Below are 27,967 nucleotides of genomic sequence, written 5' to 3'. Positions count from 1 at the left end.
CATCAATACTCGTTCTTGTAAAAATGTGCCCTTTTCTACTCATGAGATTGATTGGGGCGACTACGTGTGCCCTTACTTAAATCGAAACGCTAGATTTAACGATTCTCAGCAACGAATGTCCAAAAAATTGACTTTTGACCATTCTTTGGCGTTCAAATGATCGAATCTGGTTCCGTAATACAGTCATTCCCTTAAGATTTGTTGTACGTGTGTGAGAGCTTAGAATGATAATGTATATTTTCAAACTTTTAGCTAACATGGATTACTGTGGTGGAAAGGCTCCGTGCAGAAGCGTTCATTCTGGCAAGGTAATGATCAGCTTTTATACCGACGAAAGTGTGGCGATGACTGGCTTTAAACTCAGGTGGAGGATAATAGAACGTACGTACAAGCTTCCTCGAATCAATTTCATTCAATTCGAAATTTGTCTAAATGATTATTTCGGAAGCGAATTGAAAATGATTGAATAATACCACAACGATAATCATATAAGCAACTGATTTGTACATTTAGCTAAATCGTGTGGTAAGAGGGCTGGATTACAGACCGGCGAATCAGGAATCATCACCAGCCGGGTTACCCTGAAAACTATAAAAACAACATTAACTGTAAATGGTCGATTTTTTATCGGGAAAACGCGGTAAGTATGAACAATGTTTATGTTGAAAGTGATACGAAAATTGTTTGAAATTGTCGAAAACTGAATGCTTATAGTTATTTATGTCAACTACTCTAAATTTTCATCTTTATATATTCAAATGTTTTAAAAATCCAAAATTATCAATAAATTCCGAATTCCGTTTTGATAATGTATAACTACTCCGATAATGATATTCACCGCAGTTTTTAAAATTATTTCCTTATTAACTGTTCCTAGAAATATGGAATGTTCAAGTCTCGAGGATATCTGGTTAAACGGCAAACTCTGATTTCTTGGAGCAAATTAATTTAAAAAACTTCGGGAAATCCTATAATCGAGAAATTATACACGAAACAAGTACTTAGGAATGTACTGATAACATGGATTTAAAAGATTAGAGCGTATACAAATAAGTATTTAGGCTAAAAAATGATACCTTGTTTCTCCGCAGCGGCCGGGTCGAAAAAATCCTGTCCTATTGGTTTCCCGTAGTGTATATCATTTTTCAAAATACTTTGGTTTACCATGTATATAGAACTTCGTTCTCACGCTCAGAATCGCGGAAAGAGTTGAGTGTTTAGGTTATTCCTTTGACTAATGACTGGCCGAGACGAACAATTTTACCTGGTATGTGTGCATGTATTTGCATAGGATAGAAACACAAACGAGCGGGAACGCCCACTCTGTCTCCGTGACTAGATTTGCTTGTAGTTTTTTTTTGTTATTTTGTACCGGTGGCAATTTGTCATTCGAAAACATTAACATGCAGTCAGCAGGCTATAACTCGGGCTTTTCCCTAACCTTCCTTTTAAATCCATATTTGGAAATTTTCATTTGTTAAAAAAAGATTTCATGAATTTGTTTTTAATAAGAAATAAAATCCTGCCAGTCTAGTGGAGAGTTTCAACCCCAAGAACACCTGTTTGCCTGGTCACCTTGTTGGGTAGAGAAGGTCGAGAAAAAAAGTATCATTTTTAAGCCTTTGATTTGTTGACACTAATAAATAAGCATTCAGTTTTCGACAATTTCAAACGATTTTCAGATTACTATTGCTATAAACTGTTGTTCATATTCAACGTGTTTTCCGATGGTACCATCGACCATCATCTACAAGGTGGTTGTCATAGTTGTTAGGATAGTCCGACCTAGACTTTGAAATCGGATATCGTAGCACAAATATTCCGGGGCTCTCCTTTACGTATTATTTATTTGTTTAAATCTGATCATAGATATTTATTTGGTTTCTGTCCAGCTAATCCATCTATATATATATATATATATATATATATATATATATATATATATATATATATATATATATATATATATATATATATATATATATATATATATATATATATATATATATATATATATAAATCAAAGCTTCCGATGTAGTTTCTTTTTTTTTTGTTTGATGCAACTTCAATGGCAGAACTACGGAAGAACAATGCGGCCAACAGCATTTTATTTTCCGTTTAAAAAGTCGACTTTTCGAATTAGTAAGCCGACTTTTCGACTTCTGAAAGTCGACTTTTTAAACTGAAAATAAAATGCTGTAGGCCGCATTGCTCTTCCGTACAGAACTGGCTCACTCTCTATCCACGTAAACCATTATACGGCAATAGAAGTTTTTCTCGGTGCGGACCTAGACTTTGCAATTTCCTACCACGTTGATGTAAAACTCTATCTCGTTGGAGGCGTTTAAACCATCAATTATGACATGCTCTTCCGTTATGACATCCCGGAGAATCAGGCGCTTTGAGCTCACGCATGGAAAAGCGCTCTACGAGAACTTATTGTTATAATTATCATTAATGACGTAATAATATCATAGTCCGAAAAGGGGATTTGAAAAATTTTCTTTTGATACGAAATCTCTTATCAGAACGGGGGAGGTTATGTTTTGATTAGTGTTGATAGTGGTCACGTGTTAGGTGTTAATCCTTGTTGTTTTTTTGTCTTTCAGTTTCGGAAAATATCGACTCCCTGTGTAGAAAGGACCCTAGATTGCAAACCGGTGACTCGGGATCCCTCACAAGCCCAAACTTTCCTAACAAATATGATGACGACTTGGATTGCAAATGGTTGATCGTCCCACCAGAAAACAAGGTAATTTTCAACAACGATTATTCGTTAAACTATCCGAAAATTGACGTAAAAAAAGAGAAGACGTAAATTTGAGAAAAGCGAATATTTTTGACACGAATAATGATAACGACGAGGAACGATAAAAAAACCCATTTATGATTAATATCTATGAAAATGCTTAAACTCGAAACTAGCAACTAAGAATGATTCAGTCTAGTGTTATGTCTGGGCAGCCGCTCATTACACGGACCAATAACCCATGGAAGCTTATCTAAAGCGCATCGGCGAGCGCATGTGGTTGTTTTATAGAAAATGACATTTGTATGTATTTTTGATTTTGCTAACCCATGTATTTATTCAAGTGCATTTGTTATCGAAAGAAATAACATTTTGTGCGGATATAAGGTTAGCTAACTATTGAATGAGACCATAATAAGCATTTTTGGAAATCAAGCGCAACTGCAACTTGTAAGATAAGGCTTACAAGACATTGACTTTTACAAGTACAACAAACATGTGATAATACGATACAACTAATATTACATTATTACATTGAAGCAAGAATTGCGAAGCTTCATTGCGGCTGATATGAATCCGCAAACACTGGTTAAGATACGACTATTGTTTAGTAAAATTCTAATTTTATCGACATTTGATACCAATGATTTGATATAACAAATCAATTTGATATAAGAAAAAGTAGATGTCTACTCCCAAGATTGCATTGATCGTTGATCTTAGAACAAAAGTCATAACGTAGATCAACGATTTGAGACAAGTGCACCAGAAAATGATTTCTTTTACGCCAAACAATGGACTCTATCGCGTAAAGTTTTGATAGTATTTACAGTTTTGAGGGTCAGACTTTCATACTTAGTTATCGTTTTAGAGTCCATGGTCGAAGTTGAATATATAATCAGCTGCTAGAAAGTAATTTTTAATTGCAAAGTTTGAGCACGTCATCGTCATCGGCATCAGCAATATCGAGTGAATCAGACTGATTGTATATGCGTATAAACGAATGGCAGTTCCCAAGCTTTTCGATTGTTCACAGAACACCGCACAATGCCATCGCGATTACGCGTGGACTTACCGATAATTACGGATAGATATTAGTAGGTTTGACATTAAGCCCGGGTCTAGACAAAATGATGTTTTTTATTCATTGGATATGCTCGAAAAAATGTTTTTAGAAATGTAGCATTCAAATTTTTCTCGTAGATTTTAGCTCAACTTAATTCATTAATATTCATGAAAAGCTTCTATAAAAATAACATCTAAATATATGAAAATATTATTGAGACGACTGTATGACAAATGCAATATAACTGGTTACAAAACGTGTTGCCGGCAACCGACAGATGGCGAGTGAGTGCGTTCTGTTTTTATTTTTTAGTAATTATGTTAATACTCATTTCCCTCTATGGTCCATCGAAAGATTCGTAATTCGTAATTCGTTGTATTGTAATTCCGACAAAATTCAACCAAATGATTGCTATATCCCGAGTCTATATCGTCAGAAAGTATGAATTTTGATACGTGCAACGGTTTGTTGCCATACAGTTGAAGTAAAAAATGTATTCTAACGTATCGATAAAACGAAATAGTTCACGTTAAAACGAAAAACTATTATTCGAAATCAAACCAGCTTACCGACAAATCTTTTTTTTATGATATACACGTTATGAATATAGTTTAAACTAGACGGTGCAGGTTGTGGGTTGTACACTTCAGCAAGGTAATTTAAACTATTTCGTAGTCTGCTTCCGATAGTTAGGTACAGCTCGTTAGACTAAAATTATGTTCGGTGAATTAAAACCGCGCATGAAATTAGGGATTTTCCGATGTAATCTTTTGGTGGTTTGATACAACTACAACTACAACGACACAATGATATCAATGTCCAGTGAGGTGATTTAAGAACTTTTCTTTTAATATGAAATTTCTTAAGTTACATTTTCGGGGCTTTGATTTTTCATGCTGTTTAGGAGTAAGGTGTTTAATCCTTGTTGTTATTTCATTCAGTTTCGGCACAGGTCGACTCGACTTGTAGAGAGACCCCTAGAGTGCAAAACGGCGTATCGGGAATCATCACAAGCCCAAATTTTCCTTACGAATACGGTAACGAATTGGATTGTAAATGGTCGATCGATCCAGCAAGAAAAAAGGTAATTTTCAACAACGATTATTTGTAAATCCATCCGAAAATTGATTGGATTAAAGAAAAAAAGAATACATTTCGAGAAAAATTGGACACAAACAATGATACCAATGAGAAACTTAAAAGACATATCGACTAGAGATAATTAACATTCAAATCATTTCCTTCAACTGGTATGATTTAATCTGGTGCTACCTTTTAAGTTGGTATAACATTTATGTATGTTTTTCTAAAGTAATGAAACTAGTGCAGTTTTAGTCTGGTGCTACACCTTTTACTTCGTCTTAATTCACTTTCAGTTTTACTTTGTTCACGTTACCTTTGTTCATTTATCACCGTTCAGTTATTTTTGTCAATTCTTTTTGTAGTAATCGGGGCCCAAAGGTCTATGTCCCGATAGATTATAGCCATAACGCTCCACTGCGGTTCCTCTAAGATTGTGTAGAAACTTTTCTATTACAGAATGTCGTTGCATTTATATCGCATCGACGAGAAATGAGTGTAATATATCAATAATCGCTAATGATGATTTTTTAGGTTGAAATAGATTTCGATCGTCGATTCAGCCTACAGCACAAGAGTGGTGGATGCCACGATGGGCTGAAAATACACAGCAGTACAGGTAAATGTAAACGCATAGCCATACTTCAAATCATTTCTTAGATAAATTGCTTGGACGGACAGTCTATATACATATAGCGGTGACCTGTCCGCCAGAGAAATCTAAACTCCTCACATTTATTTATTCTTAGGACTATTTGGCATAGCGTAACTCATCTGACCGGGCGACAGTTTTACGTCTGGATCCAGGTCTGGATCCAGGGATAACTGTTGAGGGTACCGCAACTCATAAAAAGGGCATGATAATCCGTGACAAACGAGGAGGTTTTAGGGATCCTCCCTCAGAAAAGTTTGAAAATTTACTGCTTTTTGTGCAATTTCCAAACTCATTAAGACTCGCATTTATCTATTTCATGAACTGTTTTGGTATGGTATAACCTGTCTCCTCTGACCTAGCGTCGTTTTTACGCCTGAATTCAGGGCCGGATCCAGGGAAGCACAATAAAAATAGCATAATCTACGACAAACAATGGGGGTCTGGGTTTTGAAAATTTACTGCTTTTTGGTGCAATTTCCAGGCAATAAATGGGCCCAGTTTCACGAACAAGTTTAAGCCTAAAACGGTTAAGTTTGAATTGTTGTCCTAATTGAAAACATGAAGTAACCAATGGCAATTACACCAAAAATTCGAGTTTAACTTTTATAGCCCACTTGGGACTTTAGTCGCAGCGGGCTATTGCGTTCACTTTTCGTCCGTCGTCCGTCCGTCCGTTCGACGTCCATAGGACGGAATCCAGTTATTTTGTGAGTTTTGAAGACGCTTCAAGGTAATGTCTTGATATTTAGCTTATACATGCATGTATCTACCATAGACACATCTTCAGCCCATAAACTGGCCCGGTCAGATTCAAGTTGGCCGACTGGCAGCCATTGTTGTTCGCCAAAATCAGCCCTTTTTACACATTTTGAAGTTTACAAGGGAAATTTTGAAGACGCTTTTATCAATTGCCTTGATCTTTCGTATATGTTAGTATCCCCTGAGGGTCCTTCAACATAGAAAAATTCGATCGGACTCAAGATGGCTGTCCCGTGACCTTTTTTGTGCCCAAAAATGTCAATTTTGGCCTGAATTCTGAGTCCAGCAGGTTCCTAATGGTTCATAATTTTTCATTGCAATTTGTGATGGGTATTCTTTAGAAAGGGCTCTTTCATACCCGAGATATGGCCATCTTGGTGTCATCAATACTCGTTCTTGTAAAAATGTGCCCTTTTCTACTCATGAGATTGATTGGGGCGACTACGTGTGCCCTTACTTAAATCGAAACGCTAGATTTAACGATTCTCAGCAACGAATGTCCAAAAAATTGACTTTTGACCATTCTTTGGCGTTCAAATGATCGAATCTGGTTCCGTAATACAGTCATTCCCTTAAGATTTGTTGTACGTGTGTGAGAGCTTAGAATGATAATGTATATTTTCAAACTTTTAGCTAACATGGATTACTGTGGTGGAAAGGCTCCGTGCAGAAGCGTTCATTCTGGCAAGGTAATGATCAGCTTTTATACCGACGAAAGTGTGGCGATGACTGGCTTTAAACTCAGGTGGAGGATAATAGAACGTACGTACAAGCTTCCTCGAATCAATTTCATTCAATTCGAAATTTGTCTAAATGATTATTTCGGAAGCGAATTGAAAATGATTGAATAATACCACAACGATAATCATATAAGCAACTGATTTGTACATTTAGCTAAATCGTGTGGTAAGAGGGCTGGATTACAGACCGGCGAATCAGGAATCATCACCAGCCGGGTTACCCTGAAAACTATAAAAACAACATTAACTGTAAATGGTCGATTTTTTATCGGGAAAACGCGGTAAGTATGAACAATGTTTATGTTGAAAGTGATACGAAAATTGTTTGAAATTGTCGAAAACTGAATGCTTATAGTTATTTATGTCAACTACTCTAAATTTTCATCTTTATATATTCAAATGTTTTAAAAATCCAAAATTATCAATAAATTCCGAATTCCGTTTTGATAATGTATAACTACTCCGATAATGATATTCACCGCAGTTTTTAAAATTATTTCCTTATTAACTGTTCCTAGAAATATGGAATGTTCAAGTCTCGAGGATATCTGGTTAAACGGCAAACTCTGATTTCTTGGAGCAAATTAATTTAAAAAACTTCGGGAAATCCTATAATCGAGAAATTATACACGAAACAAGTACTTAGGAATGTACTGATAACATGGATTTAAAAGATTAGAGCGTATACAAATAAGTATTTAGGCTAAAAAATGATACCTTGTTTCTCCGCAGCGGCCGGGTCGAAAAAATCCTGTCCTATTGGTTTCCCGTAATGTATATCATTTTTCAAAATACTTTGGTTTACCATGTATATAGAACTTCGTTCTCACGCTCAGAATCGCGGAAAGAGTTGAGTGTTTAGGTTATTCCTTTGACTAATGACTGGCCGAGACGAACAATTTTACCTGGTATGTGTGCATGTATTTGCATAGGATAGAAACACAAACGAGCGGGAACGCCCACTCTGTCTCCGTGACTAGATTTGCTTGTAGTTTTTTTTTGTTATTTTGTACCGGTGGCAATTTGTCATTCGAAAACATTAACATGCAGTCAGCAGGCTATAACTCGGGCTTTTCCCTAACCTTCCTTTTAAATCCATATTTGGAAATTTTCATTTGTTAAAAAAAGATTTCATGAATTTGTTTTTAATAAGAAATAAAATCCTGCCAGTCTAGTGGAGAGTTTCAACCCCAAGAACACCTGTTTGCCTGGTCACCTTGTTGGGTAGAGAAGGTCGAGAAAAAAAGTATCATTTTTAAGCCTTTGATTTGTTGACACTAATAAATAAGCATTCAGTTTTCGACAATTTCAAACGATTTTCAGATTACTATTGCTATAAACTGTTGTTCATATTCAACGTGTTTTCCGATGGTACCATCGACCATCATCTACAAGGTGGTTGTCATAGTTGTTAGGATAGTCCGACCTAGACTTTGAAATCGGATATCGTAGTACAAATATTCCGGGGCTCTCCTTTACGTATTATTTATTTGTTTAAATCTGATCATAGATATTTATTTGGTTTCTGTCCAGCTAATCCATATATATATATATATTTATATTTTTCATCCTTCTTGTATACTTCTAACATATATATATATATATATGTTATATATATATATATATATATATATATATATATATATACATATATATATATATATATATATATATATATATATATATATATATATATATATATATATATATATATATACATATATATATAAATATATATATATATATATATATATATATAAATCAAAGCTTTTTTGTTTGATGCAACTTCAATGGCAGAACTGCGGAAGAGCAATGCGGCCAACAGCATTTTATTTTCCGTTTGAAAAGTCGACTTTTCGAATTATTAAGCCGGCTTTTCGACTTCAGAAAGTCGACTTTTTAAACTGAAAATAAAATGCTGTAGGCCGCATTGCTCTTCCGTACAGAACTGGCTCACTCTCTATCCACGTAAACCATTATACGGCAATAGAAGTTTTTCTCGGTGCGGACCTAGACTTTGCAATTTCCTACCACGTTGATGTAAAACTCTATCTCGTTGGAGGCGTTTAAACCATCAATTAAGACATGCTCTTCCGTTATGACATCCCGGAGAATCAGGCGCTTTGAGCTCACGCATGGAAAAGCGCTCTACGAGAACTTATTGTTATAATTATCATTAATGACGTAATAATATCATAGTCCGAAAAGGGGATTTGAAAAATTTTCTTTTAATACGAAATCTCTTATCAGAACGGGGGAGGTTATGTTTTGATTAGTGTTGATAGTGGTCACGTGTTAGGTGTTAATCCTTGTTGTTTTTTCGTCTTTCAGTTTCGGAAAATATTGACTCCCTGTGTAGAAAGGACCCTAGATTGCAAACCGGTGACTCGGGATCCCTCACAAGCCCAAACTTTCCTAACAGATATGATGACGACTTGGATTGCAAATGGTTGATCGTCCCACCAGAAAACAAGGTAATTTTCAACAACGATTATTCGTTAAACTATCCGAAAATTGACGTAAAAAAAGAGAAGACGTAAATTTGAGAAAAGCGAATATTTTTGACACGAATAATGATAACGACGAGGAACGATAAAAAAACCCATTTATGATTAATATCTATGAAAATGCTTAAACTCGAAACTAGCAACTAAGAATGATTCAGTCTAGTGTTATGTCTGGGCAGCCGCTCATTACACGGACCAATAACCCATGGAAGCTTATCTGAAGCGCATCGGCGAGCGCATGTGGTTGTTTTATAGAAAATGACATTTGTATGTATTTTTGATTTTGCTAACCCATGTATTTATTCAAGTGCATTTGTTATCGAAAGAAATAACATTTTTTGCGGATATAAGGTTAGCTAACTATTGAATGAGACCATAATAAGCATTTTTGGAAATCAAGCGCAACTTGTAAGATAAGGCTTACAAGACATTGACTTTTACAAGTACAACAAACATGTGATAATACGATACAACTAATATTACATTATTACATTGAAGCAAGAATTGCGAAGCTTCATTGCGGCTGATATGAATCCGCAAACACTGGTTAAGATACGACTATTGTTTAGTAAAATTCTAATTTTATCGACATTTGATACCAATGATTTGATATAACAAATCAATTTGATATAAGAAAAAGTAGATGTCTACTCCCAAGATTGCATTGATCGTTGATCTTAGAACAAAAGTCATAACGTAGATCAACGATTTGAGACAAGTGCACCAGAAAATGTTCCTCTGTTTCAACTTCATTCGACGTACATGCAACACATATTATTTGTTCAATTGGCAAATTACGGTGCGACCTAGTTCTATGTTTAAGGGGAAAGAACCATTTCTTAACCTCGTTATTGTGGAGCGGTTTGGACGTGATGTGTGTAATTTGGCATAATCTTCAGTCCAAATTTTGGCTTATGCGAGGTATAAGTACGGAGTTTCGTTTGCAGAGGAATATTTCTTGACCACGTTATAGCATAGTTCCTGTATAAAATGGTTCTACTATCATTCAAAACCCTTTTTTATTTGATAGGTATCTAGAACAGATTCAAATAAACGGTCCTAAATACGGTTTTGTGGAATTACCACATATTATAATGTATAGATGTCCTACTTTAGTGACGAATCACTCTCTAAAGCTAGTTGTTAATGGTTCCAGTGGAATAACGAATACACGTGCCTTGACCAGGCCGCCATATTACATCACCATAAATCTATGTCTCATAGATTAAAGCCATATCCTCCAAGATTCTGTAGAAACTGGTTTATAACACTGACGTTGGATTTATATGTTTATTATGAGAAATCAATGTAACCTCTATAACTTATCGTTTTAAATGTGAGGAGAACGATGATGATTCTTTTTGCAGTTAGTTGAAATAAATTTCGAGTCTCAATTTGACCTGGAGCCCAAGAGTTATGGATGCTACGATTGGCTGAAAATACACAGCAGTACAGGTAAATCTAAACAATCAACCATACTTCAAATCATTCCATAAAAATGTTTCTAGGGTGTACGGTCTATATCCCTAGAAAAACTGAAGACAACGCATCTGATTGGCTTGATATCTAGACTGGTGGCCGTTGAGCGGTGACCTGTGAGCTAGAGAAATCTAAATTCCTCACATTTATCTATTCTAAGGACTGTTTGGCAACTAATCACTTCTGACCTAGCGATATCGTAGGTGAGTTGGGAATTGTATCAAAAAGCAGTCGATTTTCTGGGTCCAATTTTCGGATCCAGGTACCGACTTCAGGGTCGTCCTGAAAATCGGCTGTTTTTTGGTTTCAATATCCAACTCACCTAGACTCGATCGCATTTATCTTTTCATCGACTTGTTGGTATGGTCTAACGTCTCCCTTGATAGGTTTTATATCTGGATATCCGAGCGGCGTCCTCTGATCATCCTGAGCATACGCATGCGTAATAACTCTAATTCTGTATAATTTGGGAACGTGTATTTGACTCTAGACTTTTACATTGAATCGAGTAGTTCAGTTTCTTTATATCCCCATTCGCTAACGGGGTCCGGTTAAGAAAGTTCTCATTTTGTACCGGAAACTGTCGTCTCTGTTCGCGAACAGATGCCATATCTGCTGTTTGAAACTCGGCCTACGAACATTATCTCGCCTTAGGCCGTGAATGTGTTATATCTGAAATGCTACATTATATTATTTTATCGACGAATGTCCAGTTAATTGACCTTTTGCCGTTGTACATGTATGATGGATAAGAGCTAGGAAAGATAATGTGTACTTAAGTGTATTTTGATATTAAGGTGAGATGGAGCATTGTGGTTTAGAGGCACCGGGAGGAAGCGTTCATTTCGGCTTAGTAAGGATCAGCTTTCATACCGACGGTGCTACGACGAGGACTGGCTTTAAGCTTAATTGGAGAATAAAGCGTACGTATAAGCTTCCATTAATCAATTTCATTCAATTCGAAGATTGTCTAAATGATTTTCATGGAGGCGAATTGAAGATGATTGAATAATACCACAACGATTAACATATAAGCAACTGATTTGTACATTTAGCTGATTCGTGTGGTAAGAGGGCTGGATTACAGACCGGCGAATCAGGAATCATCACCAGCCCGGGTTACCCCGAAAACTATAAAAACAACATTAACTGTAAATGGTCGATTGTTCCGCCGGAAAACACGGTAAATACGAACAAATGTTTATGTAAAAACTAATTTGACATTGTCGAGAACCGAATGCTTATATATCAACAACTCTATTAGTTATATATCAACAACTCTAAATAGTTATCTTTCTATAGGATAATCTTTTAAAAAATCCATGTTATCAATACATTCCTAAGTAGTTGTTCCATGTACGATAACTCCTATGATGATATCCCCAGACTTTTGAAAGTTATTTTCCTCTAAGAAATCGAACAGAGTTCCACAACCGTTTAACCAGGAATCTTCATTACTTAAACAGTTCACATTTCTAGGGACGGTTAACGAAATATTCGCTAAAAGTTCCAAGGCCGCAAATTTTGGAATAATTTTAATATCGATATGAAAAATTAAATAATTTGATTTTTTGTCCTTCCTAAGGCTGTTTCTCGTACAAGCTAACTGATGCTTCTCAAGCAGTCCTTTAACTCATACTATTACATTTTTAATGTATTTGTTTTTCAGTGTATTATTTATTCATTACAATTCTGTAAAAATGTATTTAAAAATAGACCATACCGTACCGTACCGTACCATACCGTATCATATATCGTATCATACCATACATCAGCTATCGGGACCAATGGATATACGATGTTATTTTCAGTTAGTTGAAATGTCATTCGATCCGAAATTCGACCTACAGTCCAAAAGTGATGGAGGATGTTATGACTCGCTGATAATAAGCAGTGACACAGGTGAATGTAAACTCGTAATCGTCGCGGGCCAACTTAAAACTGAGACATAACTCAATGAGCACTCCGTGCCACCAGCTATCCCACTAGATGGCGTGCGTATCAGTGCGGCAACCCTCTCAAAATCTAGTTCATTTTCGATGAACTTTCATCCAGATTTTTAGCCTCCCTCGTCTGAAATTAGGCAAATCACTCCTCTTGATAAACTCATATGATCTTTAGGTTCATATATAAGGTTGATTTTGCTGATAACTTCAAAGAATTTGAGAAATTATGAGTAGACTTTAATTGAATGAGAGAAGAAATCCGGGAGTTGTTGTCTGAATGCTCACTAGCGACACCTGGTGGATCCTCGCTTGCTACAAGTGGAATCCTCGATTGCCACAGTCGAAAGTAGAGTCCTCATTAATTCTATGAATCGGGCTAAAAACTGACAGTTTTATCGGCATTGTAAACTCAGACTCAATATATATCTTTGTCACAGTGTTTTTTAATCGAAATACTATATAAATCGTTAACGATATAAGTATAGTTCGATATTGGACCGTTCTATGTCCGTTTGTGTATCGAATTCCTATTTGAAATACAACGAGTTTCGCAGAAGTATGATCGATTCAGTTATTTCATTCGAAGGTCGTATGGAGTATTGCGGTGAATACGCGCCGGTCAGAAGTGTCCACGCCGGGAATCTATCGATCGCATTCAAGACCGACTATAGTACCACAAAATCTGGCTTCGTGCTCTTCTGGAAACTAATAAAAGGTACGAAACGCCTCTGCACGACATTTTCGCAGCTCCTAGGAAGACTAATATTATCTATCATTAAAACAGAAATTTCACTATCTTCATTTCTCAACGATCTCCTAGTATCCTGATGGCCAAAGCATGAATAGAAATCATTTAGTTTCGATATGACTTTTCTTAGTTAACATCACTTTTTTCTTTTGTACGCGTAAACATGTTGCGGGAAATATTGTGTGATTTTTTCACGCACAAAAATTCGCCGCTACTTAAAAGACAATAACGATAAATAGCAAATGAGTTTCTTTCAAAATGAATTCGTTCCTTCGAGCTGCAAAAAATCGATGGATGTAATTATCAGACAGATGCCGTCATTTTCAATTGAAATTTTACCATGACCGATTACAATTCATTTGAAGTTGATTCCACATGTAACAAGAACCCTCGTATACTGAATGGCCGATCGGGAAGTATCGTCAGCCCAAACTACCCCGAAAATTACGATAACGGCCTGGATTGTAAATGGTTGATCTCGCCACCGGAAAACACGGTAAATATGAAACACTTGAAATAAAATACAGGCGTTCTTTCATCTTGGCCCGGTTTCATAGACTGAGTATCAAAGTTATCCTTAGGGGTAAATCCTCGATATGGGTACCCACCACCATAGTAGCAATGAGAAACCATGGTTATAACCGACGAATTTTAAAATATTACCGGGGACAATTTTTCTTCCACATCTATGAAACCCAACCAACTGGGGAGTTTTGTATACACGTATTTATACGTTGGATTATGGGAACATTAATTTATTTTTCGTTTTAATTTGCCCTGCCTTATTTCTATCTGCACATTTCTAAAAGGGCACTGGAAAACAACTTTTTGAATCATGGAGATGAATATGTCAGACTTTTTTGGGGAAAAGGAAAATGAAACAAATGATATCTTCCCTGGGACGCCGTTTTTAATAACAGATTTCTAAACCATGCAACATCTGCATACGATAATCGAGGATTCTCCTACGGGTTCGGTTCATGTTCGCTAGTAGTCGATTATCCGTGCTTCCAGTTTTGACTGAAATCGAATTTTCCTCGGAAACATGTAAATAATTTATCGATAGAAAATCTACTTAATTTCGGTCATAAAAGTTAATCATCTACGACTAGAAAAGTTAATCATCTAGTATTATTGCGTAAAATAGATGATCCATGGCTGATGAGTTTCAGCTATGCACTCCCGGAATTAACAGGGTTATGCTACCAATCGTTCGAGCTTTTTATATCTAAGAATGTGTTATAATTAATAACATCAGCCGAATGTGTCATCGACATTAGTCATGTTCATTTATCTCGGAAGCATCGTAACGATTATTCAAACTGGTTGTAAGTCCTGATGAACAGGATCGCAGTTGACGGATTTGTCGATTTGTTTTTGTGTTTTTGTTGTTCTCCTTTTTCAATCATTTAACTTCATTTCGATTTTGTTTTCCTGTTATTCCGCGGAATGAATATTGGAATTGAAATATACAACTGTTGAGCTCCTTTTAAGGCCTGAATAACAAATTTGATTTGAAAATATCATCCGTCAATATAGAATTTTGGTGGTTTTCAGACGGTTGTTATAGCGGTCGATCCAATATTCTACTTACAACCAAAAACTGACGGTTGCTCAGACGCGTTGACCGTAAACAGCGAAACGGGTAAAAATGATTTCATCAATAATCTACAAATGACATTTTCTATCCGCTATTTGGCTGATTTAACAAAGTCAAAGATTTAAAAGCGGCGAAATTTTGAGTAATTGAACGCCATTTCGATCCAACGTTTTTTTTTTACAAACGCGTAGATTACAAAGAATATTGCGGCGCAAACCCTCCCGAACGACAGAATCATACCGGTAATGTAACGATTGGTTTCAAGACGGATGGATCTACGAGCTACTTTGGATTTAGACTTGATTGGACGATTGTAAAATGTATGTATCTTTTGAACTCCACCTTTGAAAAAATATCGATTAATCAATGGCTCCATTGCCTGAAAAGGTGGGATTTTCTGGGAACACCAAAAATCCGTGCTGTCGCGGTGATATACGTAAAGATAAAAAGTGAAATGAGTCCACAATGTTGACTTCAGCTTTCACATCTCGACTATACACTAATAATCTCCAGGAATACTGATGAGTGTAATTTTCCTGGACATGGCTATTAGAGAATAAAGTCAAAATGTCGAATAAATATCAGCTGCAAGAGACGCCATTTCTGACTGTTAAGTTTATGTCACATTTCGTTTTAGTTTGGCGCGTGGTAGTTTATACCGACGGTGTAGGCACGATGAACGCAGCTCGTGTAGGCTTTTCAGGCGCCATGTCGTATCACCTCGGAACCGGGCGTAAAGCCGGCTCGAACGAATATCGCGAACTACAACTTCCGGTCAACGTGAATCCACCAGAACAGAGACGAGTGAATATAATCGCGGAGGGAGCTGGCTGGTACACAAAATGGCGCGTCATTCAGGTTGTATACGTATATATATATATATATATATATATATATATATATATATATATATGTATATATATATATATATATATATATATATATATATATATATATATATATATATATATATATATATATATATATATATATATATATATATATATATATATGGCGTAAAATCAAATCAAATCAGTCAATGTTAAATAAATAGATAACAGAGATCATCCCCTATTTTAAGATTAGAATCATTGTTAACTGCAGCTATCAATCCAGCAGCTATTTCCGAGACTTAATTCAAAGATAATAAATAAATAATCAATTAATATAATTAAAAAAATTAATCATAACTCTCTCTAGATTTAACAATGCATCGTAAAAGCATATTTGTAAAAGCAATTCGAGTTAGACTATTTTTCCTCAATTAAATGTAATCTAAGTGGACTATTTCATTCCAACTGACTCGGAGCTAACTCGGGAGAAACCTCGCAACTGACCATGTTATTAGTTCAGTCCATAAAGTTTGGATTTGCTATGAAAATTTCGAGATTGCTGGAATTATAAACTGATATCTTTTTCAAAATTTAATAGGTGGCAATAATGAGTTTGACCGAAGATTTAGTGATCATCTACAGCTGTGGAGAAACAAGAGCGAGTATCGATCGACTGATTTGTTACCGCGTGAACGTAATTCTGCGACCAGGTTCGTTTAAAACGTTTTTGAAACAGCACAAGCTCCATGAGATAAGTAACTGATACTGACTTCATTTGAGAGTCGGAATAATTTGTCAGCAAACATGTGAATCTCTTGTCTTTCCGTTGAAAGAATAGGGGCAGTGTTGTGGTGATGGAACTGTTGCGGGTATAGATTCCCCATCTATGTTATGGTCCGTATCTCTTCCAGTGCTGAATCCTGATTGGGTTGTCCAACTAGCGTCGTGGTAATAATTCCTCTCAATGATGGTGCGAGGACATTCTCTTAGATCAGATCTCAGTCCTTGGTCTTCACTTTCTTGCACGGCGTCCAGATATAACTTAACAATTTCTAAAGTTATCTTTCGTTATATTTCTTCTTACTAGATGTATACAGATCATTCCCCGGAGCTCTTCCTAAAACCTCATCTCTCCAGCCTCCCTATTTATATCATATTCTCTTTTGTAACGTGTGCAGGTCCTCTTCCACACATGGCTTATAATTCATGGCTTGTGACGTATTCATAAGTCACAACATTCCTCCCATCCATATATGGGCGATGACGGTCTGCACACGTCACAATTTTCTAAAAATATATTTTTGCACTCAACGTAGTCCATGGCCGCACCATATTAGGTTTACCTACTTAGACACATACGTCACTGTATGTACATATCCACGCAGGTTGTCTGATTCTGCAATACTGGCCATGAACACCAGCTTTCCATGCACTACTTGTTGATATTGTTTAACCACTGATAACCCTACTACTATGTTCCCGAAAGCTTTATTGGTATAATTCATGAAAGCTTAATAATATATATATATATATATATATATATATCCTAAACGTCTTCACAAAGTCACACCCCCTCTCCTCACAGCTGTAGCGAGAGAGCAGTGAGTAGAACAGACGCCATAGGTTCTCGGTGTAACTCCTCTCCTCACAGCTGTAGCGGGAGAGCAGTGAGTAGAACAGACGCCATAGGTTCTCCGTGAACCTCTTTCTCCTCGCAGCTTTTTAGGTTAGGTTTATTTATTTCGCTCTAACCAAACATTGGTACATAGAGGTTACAAGAATTTGTACAATACAATTTATAATTTACAAAACTTAAAAACAAGAAAACAGAGATACACATAGAATAGAATAATAATAGAGATAACAGATATCTATACATGAATTTTACTTAAGTAGCTTGAGACCAGCATTTACAAATCTAGCGAGTTTAATTAATATATTGTTATTTACAGCATTAAATAATTGTGACATTTTAAAAGTGTTTGGTCTATTTACATAAAAAGGTGTTAAGAAAACTCTTCGTATATTGTTTAGTTTGGAACATTCAAAAAGAAAATGAAATTCATCGCCGATTTTGTTAAGACTACAATATGTACAAATACGTTCGTTTCTATCAATATTTACATTGCTAAGTTTGTTTGCATCTAATTTACGGCTACCGATCCGAAATTCAGCGAGACTATACATGAGGTGGTTCGGTACAACGGATAAATAGTTTTCATAATCATATTTAAGTTTAAAGATCCTATAATTTACGCATATGTCACTATTTTGCAATTTTTCCCTCCATGTCTGAATGTATCTATCTTTTAGATAATGTTTTATGATATTTATCGACCGTAGATCGATTACCTGGTCTTGCCACACAAAGTTCAGCCCACAGTTTTGTATAATTTCCTTAATTTGGCAAATCCAATCAGATACATATAAATCTTTTCTGTATAAGTCGTACAAAATATTATACATTACTAGATTCAGCTTTGACTTGTTAGCATTCAAAGTTTTGTTCCAATATTTAATCATTCTAAGTTTAATAGTAGTCGATAAAGGTAATCTGCCAGTCTCGCCATATATCATAGTATTATGGCAGAATTTTGGTACTTTTAGAACTAAGCTGTAGCGGGAGGGCAGCGCGCGACTAGAACAGACGCCATAGGTTCTCGGTGAATCCCCTCTCCTCACAGCTGTAGCGAGAGAGCAGTGAGTAGAACAGACGCGCGCAATAGGTTCTCGGCAAACCTACTCTCCTCACAGCTGTAGCGGGAGAGCAGTGAGTAGAACAGACGCAATAGGTTCTCTGTGAACCCCCTTCTCCTCGCGGCTGTAGCGGGAGAGCAGTGAGTAGAACAGACGCGATAGGTTCTCTGTGAACCCCCTTCTCCTCGCAGCTGTAGCGGGAGAGCAGTGAGTAGAACAGACGCGATAGGTTCTCGGTGAACCCCCTCTCCTCGCAGCTGTAGCGAGAGAGCAGTGAGTAGAACAGACGCGATAGGTTCCCTGTGAACCCCCTTCTCCTCGCAGCTGTAGCGGGAGAGCAGTGAGTAGAACAGACGCAATAGGTTCTCGGTGAACCCCCTCTCCTCACAGCTGTAGCGGGAGGGCAGCGAGTAGAACAGACGCGATAGGTTCTCGGTGAACCCCCTCCTCCTCGCAGCTGTAGTGAGAGAGCAGTGAGTAGTACAGACGCGCGCAATAGGTTCTCGGTGAACCACCTCCTCTCAGAGCTTTAGCGGGATGGCAGAGCGTAGACCAGAAGCAATAGTTTCAGCTCATTTCCACTCCATATCATTTTGTTTTGTTAATTTTTTGTTAGTCAAATGGCGGGTTGCTGTCTACAGTGGAAACAGTCGAGCAAACGATGATGTTACATCGAGGAATTTCTACGGATCGGGAATCGTTTACGTCGAAATCATCGGCGAGTTCGGAAACGAGTTCGCGTATCTCGGTACACAGTTCGGGAGCCATTCCGAGCGAAAAGACGCGATCGTTTACACGTCGAGAAATATCACCGGTAAACCTAAAACAGTAAAACTATGGACGTCATCCCGTAATCAGCAGCCGTGGATCATCAAGCGGGTAGGGGTAGTCTCTTTCTTGGGGGTTTTATTCGTCAACCAATCACCATTTTCAGGTGTAATAGTTTCGACGGTATTTCGCTTTTTTCTACTCGCAGTTCGAGATGACGTCGAATGAACAGTACCCGAACGAACGTTTCGTAGCCGCCGCGAATAACATTCCCGTAACAACCAACTCGACCGCTCCATTCGAACTGAAACACCTCGGACGCTACAACTTGACCGTCATTGAATTGAATATGACCTCGATCGGTATGTTACGAAATTATCATATTAACTCTGCATGTTTCGAGTAACTCGTGCAAGTCGCGACGCGTCTTTTCGCTCTTAATCCTATTCAATCGCTTGTGAAAGTTTATGATCTGTTTAATTATAATTGTATTTACAAACCCAGCGAACCTGCCGGGGGTGGGAAACGGGGGTTTGATTATTGACGTAAAAAACTGTCGCAATATTATTTTGGACATGGTACCAGGCAGCATGTGTTATTTAAGACTTAATTCAATACATCGAAACGCCCAGCAACATCATGGGGGTTTAGAAACTGCCAGAATCATGGGGATTGAGAAGCTTCAAGCATCGCGGGGAATTTGAAAATTCGATCTTCGTGGGGATTTAGAAACCTCATGCATCGTGGGGATTTAGAGACATTCGACATCCTTTGGGATCTAGAAACTTCTAGCACTGTGGGGATTTGAAATTTCTTAACATCGCCGGGGTCTAGATACTTTTAAGCATCGTGGAGATTTAGACACCACGATAGGGGATTTAGAAACCTTCAACATCATAGGGATTAAGCAATATTCAAAATGGTCTGGATTCAGAAATTTACAGCATCATAGGTATTTGAAAACGTTCAACACCATGAGGATTTACAAATTTTCAGATTTAGGGGATTTTCGACCTGGAAGCTCTATGCGTCTAATATCGGTAGATATTTTAGTTATATTTCCAGATGTAAGAGGCGGCTCCGTGTTGAGTATTTCAGTTGGTTGTGGAGCGGGTTTACTGCTGTTGATAGTTGTCGTGGTTTTGGTTGTCGTGTTCACCATCAGACGTCGAAATCGCGCAGCTCAGACACCCGGTAATATTATATCATATTCATGACCCACGCGGCTCGTGGTAGAAATCTGACTCCTGACCCCGCTGCGGAGTTACTCGACTTACGTCCAAAGACGGTCTCAAATCTTAACGCTGGTCTCAAATTGTCACATTTTGCCTCGAAACCGAGATAGTCTTCGACTGTTTTCAAAATCATTGCAAACGCCCGCTGGACCGTATTGCACAGTTCGCAAAATAGAGTTGAAATTCTGAGTTGATTTTCAAGGTCATAGTCAAATTTCATCCCGCGCGCAGTGGATTCAATGAGGAACCCGTGCTGCGCCACCATTCCGCTAGATGGCGAGTGTGTCGATAGGATAACCCGATCAAATTTCATGTTCAATTATCTATCATCTTGATCATTAGCCTCCCTCTTAGAACATTAGGCGAATAACCTTTCGCTGCTCTATACTGATTACCTATTGACCTGTTGCTGCTCTGCAACAACATTCTATGCGGTAACATATTTATTGTATGATACTTCTTATATTTAAAAGGAGATCGTATATATTTATAGCACCATTTAAATATATCATTTATAGTATTTATAATGAAATATGAATAGATTTTAATTGAACCCGGGAAAAAAATCCTGCATAGTTTCCAAAATGCACATTAGCGACACCTGGTGGCTCGTCGAGTGCTCAGTTCTGATTAGGCTATTTCCAATATTTTAGGCTAAATAGATTCCTTGCTTCTCCGCAGTGGCCGGGTCACTTTTATAACCTGCAATACAAATTATGAATCAGATCATTTCTGTAGCTGTCGGGTCTGGTTACCCTGATTGTGATTTGAAAAAAAAGAAGTTTTGTAAAGGGTAGATAGGCGGCCGGCTGGGTCAAATATAAAGCTCGGAGAAACAAGGCCTCTGATGTTTAAGCCTTAGAATCCAATTTTACTGCGAGATCTGACTGGGGAATTTATATTAGAATCTAAAATAAGCACACTTAGACTTTAGTCATCTTTAATTTGTTTTGAATTGTGTACTTTTTAAGCTGCGACAGATGACGAGTACGTGACTGTTGAGAGGACGACAAGACGCCGCAGAAAAACGTCTGATCCGCCGATTTACGATAACAACGAGGTGCCTAAAAACTGCCGATGCCTGCATCTTTTAGTACAATATCTAATTAATCAACAGATTAACTGAAAATTAGTAAATTAATTGCAACATCACCCGAAATAATGTCACCATCGATTACGGGTATTTCGAGGTAAATTCTCAGAGTCGATTCTATTGTGACATTGTAGTATTTTGTTGTTTTTTTTTAGATGACGAACGTTGCTAGAAACGCACCTGATTTCAGAGATGTCGATGAGGAATACGAAGAGCTCTAATTAGACGTATCCAGCGATATCAAGTATTCCTATCAATATACTAACACTGCACAGCTTTCACTCTAATACCAGCTCTGCATACACATCTCTGTATAACTGTCCTCGTCACCAAAAATACATGTATTTTTGCCGTCACTTTATTACTGTATTTGTATTACTATCACTTTATTACTATCACTGTATTGCTAACCATACATACTATCCGTGTATAACTATCACTGTAGTACTAATATCCCTATAATACTAACACTGTATTACGATCACTGGGATAGTTACTAAGGGGATGAAGTATATAACTGTTTAACTAACAATGTATTACTATCACTGTATTACTAACACTATGATACTAACACTGTATAACCATCCATGTATTACTAACAGTGAATTACTTCATTATTTTATTACTCTCACTGTATTAGTATCTTTTACTTCCCCAATATAACTAACCCTATCTTAGTAACACAGTATTACTATCACTGTATTAATATGTCTAGATAACCCTTACTGTATTACTAACAATGTATTACTATCCCTGTATTACTATCTCTGTATTACTATCTCTGTATTACTATACCTGTATTACTAACACTGCACTACTACCCATGTATTACTAACAGTGTATAACTATGTTAATGATTTACTATCACTGTCTTACTATCTTTACTACCCCTATAAAACTATCACTAATTCTGTATTGCTATCTCTGGATTACTATCACTGTATTGCTATCATTGTATTGCTATCACTGTATTACTATCACTGTATTACTATCACTGTATTGCTATCACTGTATTACTATCACTGTATTGCTATCATTGTATTACTATCACTGAATAACTATCACTGTTCTAATATCACTGTATTGCTATCACTGTATTGCTATCACTGTATTACTATCACTGTATTGCTATCACTGTATTACTATCACTGAATTACTATCACTGTATTGCTATCATTATATTACTATCACTGAATTACTATCACTGTTCTAATATCACTGTATTACTATCACTGTATTGCTATCACTGTATTACTATCACTGAATTACTATCACTGTATTGCTATCATTATATTACTATCACTGAATTACTATCACTGTTCTAATATCACTGTATTGCTATCACTGTATTGCTATCACTGTATTGCTATCACTGTATTGCTATCATTGTATTGCTAAAACTGTTCTACTATGACTGTATTTTAACACCGTATTACTATCACTATATTACTATCACTGTATTACTATCACTGTATTACTATCACTGTATTGCTATCACTGTATTACTATCACTGTATTGCTATCATGGTATTGCTATCACTGTATTACTATCACTGTATTACTATCACTGTATTGCTATCACTGTATTACTATCACTGTATTGCTATCATTGTATTGCTATCACTGTATTACTATCACTGTATTACTATCACTGTATTACTATCACTGTATTGCTATCACTGTATTACGATCACTGTATTGCTATCACTGTATTGCTATCACTGTATTACTATCACTGAATTACTATCACTGTATTGCTATCACTGTATTACTATCACTGTATTACTATCACTGTATTGCTATCACTGTATTACTATCACTGTATTGCTATCACTGTATTGCTATCACTGTATTGCTATCATTATATTACTATCACTGAATTACTATCACTGTTCTAATATCACTGTATTGCTATCACTGTATTGCTATCACTGTATTACTATCACTGAATTACTATCACTGTTCTAATATCACTGTATTGCTATCACTGTATTGCTATCACTGTATTGCTATCATTGTATTGCTAAAACTGTTCTACTATGACTGTATTTTAACACCGTATTACTATCACTATATTACTATCACTGTATTACTATCACTGTATTACTATCACTGTATTGCTATCATTGTATTACTATCACTGTATTACTATCACTGTATTGCTATCACTGTATTGCTATCATTATATTACTATCACTGAATTACTATCACTGTTCTAATATCACTGTATTACTATCACTGTATTGCTATCATTGTATTACTATCACTGAATTACTATCACTGTATTGCTATCATTATATTACTATCACTGAATTACTATCACTGTTCTAATATCACTGTATTACTATCACTTTATTGCTATCATTGTATTACTATCACTGAATTACTATCACTGTATTGCTATCATTATATTACTATCACTGAATTACTATCACTGTTCTAATATCACTGTATTGCTATCACTGTATTGCTATCACTGTATTGCTATCACTGTATTGCTATCATTGTATTGCTAAAACTGTTCTACTATCACTGTATTTTAACACCGTATTACTATCACTATATTACTACATCACAGTATAACTATATTTGTATTACTAACACTATTTTACCATCGCTGTATAACTAACACATCAGAATGAGTGAAACTATTTTTTATAACGCCCGATAGGTCGCTGTTCGTCGGCGTTCTTGTCACGTGGCTTCGTAAGAATTCGTCTCCGAACGTCGAACTATCGATCGAGAGATCGAATGCTGTTGTGTTCGAAACAGTTTCTTCGTGTTGAAATTAGCTCTTCCACGACGTACTGTACAGGCTGTCTCAGAAAATGTGTTGTCCGTGCATTTAGATTAATAATTATCCATTAACTATGGTTGAAATTATTTTCTTTTTTGGAGGTGTGGTCGTTGGACCTGAATGTCTTTTCGAAGATGAAATGTTAAAATGCAATCATAAGTAATGCATGGCTGAGCACTCGCGTGTTTATGAATGCTCATAAAAATGGCGTCGAACCATACTGACGGACTGTCCCGTTGTATATGTTCATTGATATATGACCAGCTGCCAGTTGAAAAATTGATATAAATTCACCAAATCACCGCATTTCAACAGAAAGTAGGAGACTTTGAGATATACCGAATCTGATGTGTCACAATTCGACATCGAGCTTTAGCAAGGAGTATTTTTATCTGGAACTGCGGATTGTGTTTTTATGTTTAAATATTGTAATCAATATTTTGCCAGGTCATTTGTAGCTAAGAAAACATATTTGTAGATTTTTCCTATGTCCATTAATGGATCTAACCCTTAGTCTTTGTCACTTTTACCCGGATACCGTTTTGGTAGCTCAAGTAGGCTGTCTTGTTTATTGAGTATTTTGTCTACCTAGCGAACTGGCACTATTTTTGAATAAGTGATGTAATAGCAATATAAACAACTCTCAACTCACCTGCCCTCGCAACTAGTTTAGCTCTCATCAGGTAATTAGTGTCTTAATATGTCATTAAGATTTGGATGAACCAATCGCTAGAAGTTTTGGTCACTAATTTCTTGATGGGAGTATCTTAATCAACTTGGTTTTTGGCAGCACAGATTTGATCACTCTGTGCCTGCTATCCAACTGATTAAGATGTAAAATAAACTGGTATTAACACATAAATTCAATCGTTTGAATTTTCAGGTGAGTTACATCCATTTTTCATAGTTAAATCTTATATATGTTTTGGCATAAATGTGTACCTAGGCTTAGCTGAGAAATCAGACCTTTATGTAACACGTACATTTGGTACTGAGAGTCAATTTTTATAGATTAGGTATTTAATCTAAAATGACGGCTAATGATTATTTGTTTGTAGAAATAGGCCTTTGTATTAAGTATGTAGTTAAAGAAAAGTCATTGTAGGACAATCTCAGTTACGATCTGATGAAGTATGAGTAATCAAGTAGTATAATATTCGATTCTATTCTGTGTATACTGTAACTAATTATCATAACACTCTGTGCCTGCTATCCAACTGATTAAGATGTAAAATAAACTGGTATTAACACATAAATTCAATCGTTTGAATTTTCAGTTTTTGTAAAATTGGCAACGCGCAAAAAGTCCGTTGCTAAAGAGCTCAACTGCGATTTGATGAAACATGGTTATGATATTGAGGACAAGTTCCCGAGAAGTTCAACTAGTCTAGCAGACCAACAGTGTCTTATCAATTAGATACTTCTTCTCGTAGTTGATATAATTATCATGTCTCAAATCCTGCCGAATGAAAGTAGATCATTTATCAATAAGCCTACATAGTGCGATAATCCTTATTTCTTGTATCCGTTCGACTCCGTTTTATAGGCCCTTCAAAAATATGGCACTGCATGACTTATTATTGCATTTCAACATTCTATCCTCGAGCAAACACCCAAGTCTGCCAAATTTACCCCCGCAATAAATGTATTTCGAGTTCATGAATTAGTAATCTTAAAGTGACGGTAACACATTTCTGAGACCTTGTATATTTTCTGAGACCCTGTATATCAACATTGTTAACAGCGTCTGAAACCGTGACATCCTAGCTGACGTATCTATGCATAGCCCAGCTACAGTGTACTTATACATTGTATCACGGGTCGAGTCATTTTGGGGCTCATTTTATTGAGCGTCAAGTAGCGGCGTCCCCTTATTCTATTTCTAAGACTAATCTAACCGGCATTTAGTTGGGTGTAGGCCTAGTGTGTTTCAGTTCAAATGAGCAAGCAAAATTTACTTTTTCGGAAGAAAAGTTTTCAATACAATGATGTTTTCATTTTTCTTTGGAAACATCTGCACAAAATTCAAGTCCTGCAAAATATCCGAAATTTGCAGTTGATGCACTTGTAAGTGCCCCGTGGCGTCAGTGCTTTATGGAAAATAAGAAAATTTCATTCCCATGATCCGTGGTTAAATTCCAGAAAGGTACTGACGATGGCAGGAGCCACGGATTCTTTAGAAAGAGGAAGGATCTATTGAGGCTTCTTGAAATCTTGGCCAAATTTCCCGCTCAAAGCGGGGTAAATTACGAAATCTTTTAAAAGTTGAATTCACGCAAAAGGATTCGGGGATGTTCAATTAGAACTCCACAGCATTTTTAAGAATATCGGGAGCTATTTTCTGTGACTGAAAGTGGAGTTTGGTGAGTAAAACTGGTTTGTGCAACCGTTCGTAATGTTCCGTGAGTTCGACGTAATGGATTTTGAAAGTTTTAACATGTTAACTAACGTTCCGTGCGTTGCACAACGTTTACTACTGCTCGTGCATCAGTTCGAATAACCGATCGTGTGAACTGTTAATTCGATTGCTCGGAGCCACGATTTGACGACTCAACCTCCGACACCGAAACTCAACCTCCGTTTAGTACGTTTCAGCCGGTTCGCGCGGAAACTCCGCTGTCGCGTAATGAACTTTCATCGCGCGTTTGATACTACGAATTCAACAGTATCGCTCGTTAAGACCCGCGTGAACGTGAATGAACCGGAACCGAATTTCCAATTATGTACTTTGATTTAAGAAAAAAAGAATTCTGTTTACTCGACCGACGATCACACGAATATATCTGTACTTCGATTTCCGATTTCAAAATCAAACCCCCGTTTCGCTCCCGGCAGGTATGGTGTGTCTGTAAGGGACACTCAATCGAAAAATCCAACGAAATTTAACAACCAAATAAATAAATAACGGGGACAATCCCTTTTTTAAGATTAAAAAGACCCGCGTGAACGAGCCGCATAAACCTGGGGTAGAAGAAATACAACGAGACGTGTAGTACTTCGCGGGTAAACACTAGTCTATAAGACCTACGAGCAATTATCTAAAATTGCTCGTAGATCAGATGCGCTAGCTTTCGCCACTAGTGTTGATAGTAGCTACGAGCAATATGCTCGTAGATAGTAGCTTCATCGTGTGAATGAGTAGCTACTACTCGCTAAGTAGCGAACGCTCGTGCGTCTCGGATGAACTAGTTAATCTTTAAAGTACTATTTATCTC

At 36.7% G+C, this 27,967-nt stretch overlaps 1 protein-coding gene across 2 annotated transcripts; it reads left to right on the top strand.

Moving 5' to 3' along the window:
- The first annotated feature begins 285 nt into the window (after window positions 1-285).
- On the top strand, window positions 286-23,525 carry LOC141914050 (cubilin-like). 2 transcript variants are annotated; one of them, XM_074805311.1, is made up of 21 exons: window positions 286-381; window positions 2,610-2,752; window positions 4,757-4,899; window positions 5,430-5,514; window positions 6,943-7,071; window positions 9,381-9,523; window positions 10,924-11,011; window positions 11,833-11,958; window positions 12,091-12,218; window positions 12,847-12,937; window positions 13,568-13,696; window positions 14,095-14,225; window positions 15,287-15,374; window positions 15,521-15,649; window positions 15,967-16,187; window positions 16,761-16,872; window positions 19,476-19,738; window positions 19,836-19,989; window positions 20,681-20,821; window positions 21,834-21,922; window positions 22,111-23,525. In XM_074805311.1, the coding sequence occupies exons 2-21, from the start codon at window positions 2,725-2,727 to the stop codon at window positions 22,174-22,176; spliced, it is 2,484 nt and encodes an 827-aa protein (XP_074661412.1). In that variant the 5' UTR covers window positions 286-381; window positions 2,610-2,724; the 3' UTR covers window positions 22,177-23,525. The 2 variants fall into 2 exon arrangements, with proteins under 2 accessions (XP_074661412.1, XP_074661414.1); XM_074805313.1 differs by lacking the exons at window positions 286-381; window positions 2,610-2,752; window positions 4,757-4,899; window positions 5,430-5,514; window positions 6,943-7,071 and adding an exon at window positions 7,204-7,330.
- The last annotated feature ends 4,442 nt before the right edge of the window (window positions 23,526-27,967 follow it).

Source organism: Tubulanus polymorphus, chromosome 12, assembly GCF_964204645.1.
Source record: "Tubulanus polymorphus chromosome 12, tnTubPoly1.2, whole genome shotgun sequence".
Classification (NCBI taxonomy): domain Eukaryota; kingdom Metazoa; phylum Nemertea; class Palaeonemertea; order Tubulaniformes; family Tubulanidae; genus Tubulanus; species Tubulanus polymorphus.
This window is presented reverse-complemented; position numbering and strand designations above follow the sequence as displayed.

Bases quoted from the DNA above. Each gene is read 5' to 3' on its own strand.
- LOC141914050 (XM_074805311.1), top strand. From the start codon at position 2,725: ATGGTTGATCGTCCCACCAGAAAACAAG. The intron at 5,515-6,942 runs GTAAATGTAAAC...TCAAACTTTTAG, and splicing joins GAAAATACACAGCAGTACAG to CTAACATGGATTACTGTGGT. The intron at 16,188-16,760 runs GTTGTATACGTA...AAAATTTAATAG, and splicing joins CAAAATGGCGCGTCATTCAG to GTGGCAATAATGAGTTTGAC.